The 10,350-nt window shown below is 40.7% G+C and overlaps 1 protein-coding gene across 4 annotated transcripts; it reads right to left on the reverse strand.

The window, feature by feature from the left end:
- On the reverse strand, window positions 1-4,622 carry zgc:114041 (MFS_MCT7 domain-containing protein). Of its 4 annotated transcripts, none has more exons than XM_024002673.2 (5): window positions 4,531-4,622; window positions 3,251-3,331; window positions 2,895-3,038; window positions 1,028-1,816; window positions 1-877 (listed from the first exon to the last, which is right to left on the reverse strand). In XM_024002673.2, the coding sequence occupies exons 2-5, from the start codon at window positions 3,273-3,275 to the stop codon at window positions 672-674; spliced, it is 1,164 nt and encodes a 387-aa protein (XP_023858441.1). In that variant the 5' UTR covers window positions 3,276-3,331; window positions 4,531-4,622; the 3' UTR covers window positions 1-671. The 4 variants fall into 4 exon arrangements, with proteins under 4 accessions (XP_023858441.1, XP_023858436.1, XP_023858439.1 ...); XM_024002668.2 differs by having other exon boundaries at window positions 3,251-3,475; XM_024002671.2 differs by having other exon boundaries at window positions 1,028-1,839; window positions 4,531-4,612.
- Window positions 4,623-10,350: the final 5,728 nt, after the last annotated feature.

Consider the following 10,350-nt stretch of genomic DNA (forward strand, 5'->3'; position numbering starts at 1 on the left):
TATATTTGAATAGTCTATTGGTGGGGGGGAAAAAATCAAGGGTAATACAGATAATAACAAGAAGGCACTGGTGACATGTAAAGTGCTGAGCCACAGCTCTGGTACTAGATTGCCATGGGCAATATTCTATTGTGTAACAGGGGGATTAATAACATTGATTTATCATTAACCCTATAGCACATGACATTCGGGTTAATGTATGGGTAAAGCTGCACATCGAAAGTACTTAACTTTACTCACATGTGCCTAAGCATAGGTGTTAGCAGCAGGTCTACCCCAAAAACATTTAAAATATAGGTAAAATACATGCATTGCACCAGAGATTAAAACAAAAATACTTGAAAATAACTATAGATGTTCATACAGGTATACTGTATGCGAAGTATATAACATAGAATTAAGACAAATCAGTGAACATTCAAATACATCATGTACATCAAGTCAATAAAAGTGGTACAAACTACTGTACAACCTGGTCAAACATATGTAAACTGGGAACTTGACAATGGTGAATGACCAGGTATAATGTCAACACCCTCCATTACTTACTCCTGTGATGCAGCTTAATATAGATAAAAACCTGACTAGGTGATACAAGCTCAGAATGAAGCCATCCCAAGAGCTCATGAACTGCAAACATTCACTGCCATATCCCCTGAAACAGAGTAACATTATTTGCAGTTGCTCTCACTAACCAGCTTCACTCCCATCTTGTAGGCAAAGGCCTGAGTGGCCTCTAGCTCGGTTTCACTGGGAGAGGCCTTCTTCCGCTCGACAAGTCGGTCCACCAGCACCACAAACACACCAGATATGATGAAAACCAATCCAGACAGGTAGAAGCATACACCAAAGTCTTTGTCCAGGTCAACCAGCCAACCTGTGCAAAGAGAAGAAATTTGAGCCCACAAACTGCTGCCCTGGATGAATAAACCAGTAGCTTCACTGATTAAAAGCTTAGTTCATTCAAAGTGAAAATGGGTGCAATTTTGTTACTGCATGTCAACATTGTAATTTCACACCATCTCACCTGCAGCAGGTGGACCAATGAAGCCCCCGATACTTCTAAAAAGCATGAAGAGTCCCAGGCCGCTGTCGAACCCCTCCAGGCCCACTATGTCCACAATAGACGTCACATGGATGGCTACAACGCAGCCAAACAGAAAACCGTAGAGCGAGGAGAAGACCAGAAGGGCTGAGTAGTCCTTGCCAATGGGCAACAGCAGTAGCACTACCCCCAACATGATGACCACCATTGTCAGCAGCTGTAGGTTCCTCACCAGCCTCAGGTTGGCCAGCCAACCACAGGCCAGACGACCAAGCAGGTCAGCCAATGCCAGCACAGACAGGATGGACGCCGCCCAGTAGTTCTTCAATCCCAGGCTGGTGGCATAGGGAACCACGAATAGAGGTGGGATGAAAAATCCTGCAGCAGCGAAAATGGCAAACAGGATGTAGAGCAGCAATTCTGGCTTCCTTAGCAACGTCCACTGGAAGCTTAGCTTCTTAGGCATCGGGTCATCAGCAGCTTTGGAGTCCTGGTGGTTGTCCTTATTTGGCTTGGTGGGATTATGGGGTTTGGATTCAAGAGGTCTCATGAGGGCTCCACAGACGCAAAGGTTGAGCTGAAGGCTCCCTATGACGAGCAGAGCTCCCTGCCAGGTGTAAACGTCGATGAGCCACTGAAAGAAAGGACTGAACACCATGGCAAAAACACACTCCCCGGAGCTGGCTATGGCGTACGCTATGGGACGCCACTTCAGGAAGTAGTGGCTCACTATGCTGTTGGCTGGTAACCAGGAAAATGAAAGTCCCAAACCTAAAAATAAAGCAAAGATAAATCTTGGCTCTGTGTTAGTCTGTTACTAAATGTAATACATTATACATGTGTATCTGCTCAAATTTAATGAGCCAATATAGCTAATCAATAACTACACCAAGTTGTTCAGTTACAATGTGTTCTGGTTGGGGTCTGTCGGGTTCACCCAGGGGTCATAAAAAGGGTTGTACCCAAATGTTTGGTGTATTAGAATAATGTATTATGCTTATGTTTTATTAATAGAAGGGGAGGGGTTAAAAGACCCCTCCCTCCTTACAGTTACAGGGTTTTAGACTACGGATTAACAATATATATATTCATTGTAGAAGTTTAGTATTGTTCTACATGTATTTTAGTTCTCTCTGCCTCATTATAAAGAGGCCCTTAGACAGAACTCTGCAGGGGAGTGAAGGACATAAGACTAGGTAAACATTCCACAATAGGTCAACTTTGGGGGAAGGGGAATTTACTGCTAAGTGTTTAGCTAACAATAAAGGCCCTGTTTATACAGCTTTGTAGGCATGGTTTTGGTCCCAGGAGTAGAGGATGATATAGGCAGTGGCGTCATTAGGGCGCGACTTAGGGTTTAATAAAACCACTGGAGACCTTTTGTTTGAGGCAGAACTTACTCAGAAACATGCGTGCTATGTTCCGGTTTGTCAACTTCTGTCTGCAATTGCATAAATAAAGGTTTTTGAATGATTTAATTAAAGATTGTCATAATGCTAATTTCACCAATGAACCAATGATTGACAAAGAAGGACGTAAGAAACTAACCCTAACAGGTCACAAAACAAAACTCATGATTGTTAACCCTCGGGGATGACAATTTCAGTTCTATTTTCTGAAGTTCCTGAAAACGAAAATCACTCGAGGTAATGCCTTTTGTTTCCCTCTGATTATTTTAACTGCACTGGTACAGTAGGTTTTATGGGCTGGTGTGGTGATCGTCGTCTCCTGTGATTGGTCATTAACAACAACAACAAAAAATTGCAACTTTATCACCCCGAGAACACACCAACGTAAACTGTTTTTAAATGTGAAGTTTACTTTCCACTTGGGGAGCCCTCAACCCTACCTTGCAGTACGCCTATGCTGAGGTACATCCATGGAAGACTGAGGTCGAGAGAAGCCAGGATCATCCCTGAAGCAGTGAGGAGCCCTCCCATCATGATGACTGCCCTCTGGGTACAGTGCATGCTCAGGACACTGGCAACTGTGGCTGAGGTGAGGAGACAAATCATTACAGGAACCAGAGTGGATTGTTCTAGTGGTTACAACAACAAAATGTCAACCTTGTCTCTAGTTGCTTGAGCATGTTTGTTTACTTGGCCAACTTATAACGCTATAACCATGCAACACATTTCAGTTGAATAATGAAATAGACGTTAAACTGCAATGTAAACAAGACAAGTTGCCCTCGCCCTCACTTACCTCCCAAGTGAAACATGACTATCATAGTGGAGGTGACCCATGAGGTGGTGCTGGTGAGGACTCCAAAGTGGTTCTGGATCTCTAGGAAGAATAGGCCGAAGTTCTTAAGGACGCCTGTAGTGAGGCCCATGATAAAGAAGGCTGAGGTGACCACCACCCATCCATAGCCCCCATCAGGGGGGCCACCGGCCTTCATACCAGGGCTCTGCATCACAGCGCTACAGCCTTCGAAGAACATGTACAGTAGGCATATGTTCACTGCTGCAAAGTGGTCAGTAAATGGGTGGTTCCACCACTTTATTTCATATTATTTTGACATCGTCATAAAGAGCACATGTTCAACTTAATGAAAAACTAATCTTGCCCCCCCCCCCAAAAACGGTATATATATTAAAATGAAGGCAACTCATTTAATAACAGGCCTTACAAAATGCAATATTTGTGCACAATTTCTACTTAATGTCAAAGGCACTCATTTCGTGGACAGAAATACACTTAGTTGCAACCTGGTCTCAGAGCATTTTGTATTATTAGTATGATAAGTAACCATCCGTCTTATTTAACATAAGGCAAAAACAAAAGGAGGGTTGGACATACGAAAAAGTCTAGCAACCCAAAGATTGCGAGTTCGAAGCGCATCACATACAACTTTAGCATTTGAGCAAGTTAGCAACTCTTTCAACTACTTAGCATTTTAGCTAACCCTAACGTGAACTCTTTTAGCTAACTGGTCACCAAATTCTTAAACTTAACCCTAAATCCTAGCCTAGCTAACATTAGGGAGCTAGTTAACGTTAGTCCACTAGCTAAAATTAGTAACATGTGTTTAGCAAATTCCTAACATGTTGACGGTCTCGGATTTACGTACAGAATAATACGAAATGCTCCGAGACCAGGTTGACAGCGAGTATGAAACACTTCCTTAGAACCTCAGCTTGTCTGCCTGAATGTATTTCTGAGTATGATGAACGTTTCTGAATTTCTGACTAGAAAGTCGTGTCCATCGGCGCTCTAAACCCACAGCTTCTCGGTCGTTCAAGCGAATGACCGCACGTAGTGGACTTGCACTGCAAACCAAGCAATGGCAATCTGCACCACATGTGATACAATGCATCGATCGACGATGTCTATTCTTCCTCGCAATGAGATAAGTTAGTTACTGCACTTGCATCATGTCTAGTCATTCTGCCTTTTTTATGTCTAAATTGACAGTATTTATCCTGCTAACCGTTCTGAGAACTCAACGCAAGGATGGAATAAAGAAATGGAGTATCACTCACGACTGGATCGTAACCTCCTCACTTCGTGCTCTTCTCCTCCTGGTTTATTGGGAGATATCGCTGTTCCCTTCTACTGGCCATATCGTAATTTCCAATTCAGCGCGGGGAGGTCTTCTATATATACATGTCGGAGTTGGACACTCCCCTTCGAGCTCATGCTCATTATGTAAATCACGACCAATCAAGTATATAAACCCTGGATCGCTGATGCTATGTATTGGCCAATGAGAGGCTTTGATCACAACTCATTTATTTTTGTTTAACAGGTATTTAACTAGGCAAGTCAGTTAAGAACAAATTCTTATTTTACAGCCTACCCCGGCCAAACCCTCACCTAACCTGGATGACGCTGGGACAATTGTGTGTTGCCTTATGGGCCTTATGACGCCTCTAGCGCAGAGATGCAGTGTCGTAGACTGCTGCGCCACTCTGGAGCTCATACAGCAAAGGGAGTTGTGGTTGTATCTATTCTATGGTTGTATTAGGTTGGTTGTATCCTTCAACATAACCATCGTAGACCACTAAAATGTGCAGTCAAAATTAAGCATGACTGTCATTACTGGAATGGAATGGACCAAGACCCCCAACCTAATAATTGATTCAATCATGTGTGTATGCTTAGAGTCAATGGTGTATGCCAACATGGAGAGAACCCCATCATTAATGGTGTAATATGCCCTTGCCTTGAGAATCGGGCATGTTCATCATTACCTAATTGGCTGAAGGAAATTAATGATGAATATTAGGGCAAACTAAGTCCATTTACAACATCTGACAGCCCTTTTCAACTGTCCATGCCCCATCTGTTTGGTATCTCAACAGGTTTCCTGCTCTCTGCACAGGAGAAGGAACCATTGAAGATTGTAAACGGTACTACTACATAGTAATGCTTGATTCACTGTTTTCACAACGTATGCCAACTCCTACTTCTCCCTCTCACTAGGGTGCATGTGCTCTGAAAGGGATTGGTTTTCCCCTGAGCTGAACCTTTAAAAACAGAGAACATGGTTGAGTGTGAGAATGCAAGTGAATGTAACACATTTTTCAGAGTTGGATAGTAAGAAAATGCATTTCCACAGCAGAAGCAAATACACTCCATACGTTTTTGGACAGTGAGCACTTCTAAAAAATGTGTCTCTATACTCCAGCATTTTGTATTTAAGATAGAATGTTTCATATCGGCGACAGTATAGAATGTCAGGTTTTATGTGAGAGTACTTTGAGACATACAGTGGGTGTAGAAAGTCAGAATATTCATCTTTAGTTGCCTTACAGCCTGAAATGAAAACACATCAAATCTGACTTTTTCCAGCTTTATTTTCACACAGTAAGTAACCCACAATATCCAAGTGAGAAAAATACAATAAAAACCTCAAACTGTATTAAATGAACACAGTAAAATACCCGATTTGGGTAAGTGAACACCCCCCTGAGTTAATAGTTGGTGGAACCACCTTTTGCTTGAATTACAGCCATGAGTCTCTTTGAACACTTCTCTACTAACTTTGCACAGCTAGACTGTGCAATATTTGCCCATTTTTCCTTGCAAAATTGTTCACGCTCAGTCAAATTGCATGGTGACCGCTCATGGACTGCACTCAAGTCATTCCACAGATTCAACAGGATTTAGGTCAGGGCTCTGACTAGGCCACTCAAGGACATTCACCTTCTTGTCCTTCAGCCACTGTACAGTTGCTTTGGGTCATTATCATGTTGAAACATGAACCATCTTCCCATTTTCAATTTCCTGACAGAGGACTGCAGGATCTCCTTAAGAATCTGTCGGTATTTTGCACTGTCCATTTTCCCTTCTATCCTGACAAGTGCTCCAGTTCCTGCTAAAGAGACACACCCCCATAACAGGATGCTGCCACCGCCTGGCTTTACTGTAGGCATGGTATTCTTTGGGTGTAAAGATGTATTGGGATTTCGCCAGACAGTTCAATTTTGGTCTCATCTGACCACAGAACCCTTTGCCACGGACTCGGAATCTACAATGTGTTTTTGGCAAAGCTCAAATGAGACTTGATGTGGCTTTTTCTGAGTAGTTTTTTTCCCCTTCTTGCCACCCTCCCATAGAAGCCAGATTTGTGGAGCTTGTGATATTGTGGTCACATGCACACATTGACTAGTGTTTGCCAAAAATGCCTGGAGCTCCTTCAAAGTCAACATTGGCTTCTTGGTAGCCTCTCTGATCAGTTTCCTTCTGTCCCAGTCATCCAGTTTGGAGGGATGGCCTGATCTATGCAGGGTCTGGGTGGTGCCATACACCTTCCACTTCTTAATAATGGTCTTAACTGTGCTCCGAGGGATAGACAAAGCCTTCAAAATCTTTTCATATCCATCCCGACTCTTGCCTTCCCACAACTTTATCTCGTAGATCTTTTGAAAGTACCTTTCCGCCCATAGTGGATTCTTTGCTTTGAATTGCACTACTAAGCAATGAATTCCTCTATGAACACTCTGCTTTTATTCTGAACTAATCAAAGTCACTACAATTGATCACAGATGGAAGCCAATTAGCTTGATTTGTGATCTGGAAGGTGGTTGGTTATACCTCAGCATGTTTGTAATTACAATTCTAAGGGGGGGGGGGGGGGGGGTCACCTATCCAAATAGGGTATTTTACTGTTGGACTTTTAATTATTATTATTTTTTTTAATTAAAGAAAGATTAACTTGGATATTGTGGGCTACTGTCTGTAAGTAATTGTATGTGTTTTCATTTCAGGCTGTAAGGCAACAAAAGGTGAACATTTTGAAAGGGGGTGGTGACTTTCTATACCCATTGTATCTGTTTTACTGTTTAGAAATGAAAACACTATGTATCTAGTCCCCCCATTTGGACAAATTCACTTAGTGTATTAAAGTAGTCAAAAGTGTAGTATTTCTTGCACGCAAGGACTACATCAAGCTTGTGACTCTACAAACTTTTTGGATGAATTTGCAGTTTGTTTTGGATTATGTTTTTCCCAACAGGAACTGAATGGTGAATAATGTCTTGTGCCATTTTGGAGTCTACATTCATCCTAATAAGAAAAATCATGAATGAATCATTCAGTCATATCCTTGAAGAATCATTAAGTGGATGCTACCATGATTATGGATAATCATAAATGAATCATGAATGTATGAGTGAGAAGGTTACAGAGGCACAAAGATCATACTCCCCAAAAAATGCTTATCTCCCCTGTTATTGGTAATTGTGAGAGGGTAGCATTTTGTTGTAGCCTCTGAACGGCATCATTATTCATGATTTTTCTTATCAGGATTAATTTAGAAGTGTTCAGAAACATCTTATCTACTCAATTAGAAATAAAATGACTCTAGTCATCATTCAGTTACTATTGGGCAAAACATATTCCAAAACACAACCAAAACAAACTGCTTGATTAGATAAGCGTTCAACCCCGAGTCAATACATGTTAGATGCACCTTTGGAAGAGATTACAGCTGTCAGTCTAAGTCTCTAAGAGCTTTTAACATCTGGATTGTACAATATTTTGCCCATTATTATTTTTGAAATACGTCGAGCTCTGTCAAGTTGGTTGTTGATCATTGCTAGACAGCCATTTTCAAGTCTTACCATAGATTTTCAAGCCAATTTAAGTCAAAACTGTAACTAGGCCACTCAGGAACATTCAACATCGTCTTGGTAGGCAACTCCAGTGTATATTTGGCCTTGTGTTTTAGGTTATTTTCCTGCTGAAAGTTGAATGTCTCCCAGTGTCTGTTGGAAAGCAGACTGAACCAGTTTTCCTCTAGGATTTTGCCTGTGCTTAGCCCAATTCCAATTATTTTTATCCTAAACAACCTACCTAGTCCTTTCAAATGACAAGCATACCCATAACATAACAGCCACCGTCATGTTTGGAAATACTGAGCGGTACTCAGTGATGTGTTGTGTTGGATTTGGCCCAAAATAATGCTTTTCATTAAAGAACAAAAGTGTATTTCTTTGCCACAGTTTTTGCAGTATTACTTTAGTGCCTTATTGAAAACAGGATGCATGTTTTGATTTTTTTTTAAATTCTGTACATGCTTTCTTCTTTTCACCCTGTCATTTAAATTAGTATTGTGGAGTAACTACAATGTTGTTGATCCATCTTCAGTTTTATATCACAGCCATTGAAGTCTTTAACGGTTTTAAAATCACAATTGGCCTCATGGTGAAATCCCTGAGTGGTTTCCTTCCTCTCCGGCAACTGAGTTAGGAAGGACGCTTGTATCTTTGTAGTGACTGGGTGTATTGATACACCATGCAAAGTGTAATTCATAACTTCCCCATGCTCAAATGGGTATTCAATGTCGGCTTTTTATTTTTACCGATCTACCAATAGGGGACCTTCTTTGTAAGGCATTGGAAAACCTCCCTTGTTTTCTTGGTTGAATGTGTGCTTGGGACCAACAGATAATTGTATGTGTGGGGTAGAGAGATGGGGTAGTCATTCAAAAATCATGTTAAACACTGTTATTGCACACAGCGTGAGTCCATGCAACTTATTATGTGACTTGCTATGCACATTTTTATTCCTGAACTTATTTAGGCTTGCCATAACAAAGAGGTTGAATACTAATTGACTCAAGACATTCCAGCTTTTCATTTTTAATTAATTTGTAAAAATGTCTAGAAACATAATTCCACTTTGACATTATGGGGTATTGTGTGTAGATCAGTGACACACAATCTCAATTTAATCCATTTTAAATTCAGGCTGTAATGGGTCTACATAAGGGTGCAAATGGAAAAAAATCACAAAAGCTCTGACGAAGGCCGTGTGGCCGATACGTAAGCTTATTAAATATCGGTGGTACTATCAAGAGCAGTGTGCGGTTTCCTTTTTCCTTCATCAAATGCAGGCTGTAACAAAATGTTGAAAAAGTCAAGGGGTGTGAATACTTTCTGAAGGCACTGTATGTATGAAAATACCCTCAAAAAAGATCTGACATTCTGTACTGTCGCTTCATATGAAACATTTGATCTCAAATCCAAAGTATAGAGTATAAAGCCAAATTTTAAAAAAGTTCTTCAATGTCCAAATACATATGGAGGGGAATGCATGTACACATTTAACAAATAGAAGAATCTGTCATAATCTTTGAAAACGTCAGTAAACTTGTACCTGGGTTAATTCACTGACCAGTTGTGACCCCTGGAATTGTATACACTAGTTTGTAACACTCCCATTTTGTAATGACGTGGGGAGAAAATGCATGAGATGTTGCAATAATAAAATAGCTCTAGGAACTTAAAGGCAAGTAGTGTCAAGTATTTGAAAGGGATTGTGTAGGACTATGCACCGTAATGTCTTGATACAGTTCAATGTTAGCTGACAAACCCAACTAGTGAAATTGAAGAGCTCATGTCACACTAAGATTATACTGATAGTGTGACCATATACAAATGAAAGAGATTAGTCTTGTGATTTGAGGAGTGATATGATGAGTGGCCTGTTCGGTTGAAGGGATATTTTTAGAATGGACATGGGATATGGAAGGAATGAGTGTCACACACTCTCAACTACTGTTGAACTATCCTCAAGCAGAGTTCTGCCTGTGTACAAAATATCAGAAGAGTCCTATAATCTCTACTGACCTTGAACATAATATTATTGATTGTAAGGCCAACAGAAAAAGTTACTGACCCCACTAATGGGTTTTTGAAAGACATTCTACAACCCTTTTTCATATGGCATTGATATATATTTTAATCTTACAACACCTGCTTCACAATGGAATTTTAAATCAATGGATTTTTAAATCTCTAAATGTACTTCATTTACACTGACTTCTTGTCTAACATTTCAAATACAGACCGCAG

This window comes from Salvelinus sp. IW2-2015, linkage group LG15, assembly GCF_002910315.2.
Source record: "Salvelinus sp. IW2-2015 linkage group LG15, ASM291031v2, whole genome shotgun sequence".
Lineage (NCBI taxonomy): Eukaryota > Metazoa > Chordata > Actinopteri > Salmoniformes > Salmonidae > Salvelinus > Salvelinus sp. IW2-2015.

Excerpts from the sequence above, each read along its gene's own strand:
- zgc:114041 (XM_024002668.2), bottom strand. The coding sequence starts at position 3,461 with ATGCAGAGCCCTGGTATGAAGGCCGGTGGCCCCCCTGATGGGGGCTAT. Across the intron at positions 3,039-3,250 it reads AGTCATGTTTCACTTGGGAG|CCACAGTTGCCAGTGTCCTG; the intron begins GTAAGTGAGGGC and ends TCCTCACCTCAG. Across the intron at positions 878-1,027 it reads CATTGGTCCACCTGCTGCAG|GTTGGCTGGTTGACCTGGAC; the intron begins GTGAGATGGTGT and ends CTCTTTGCACAG.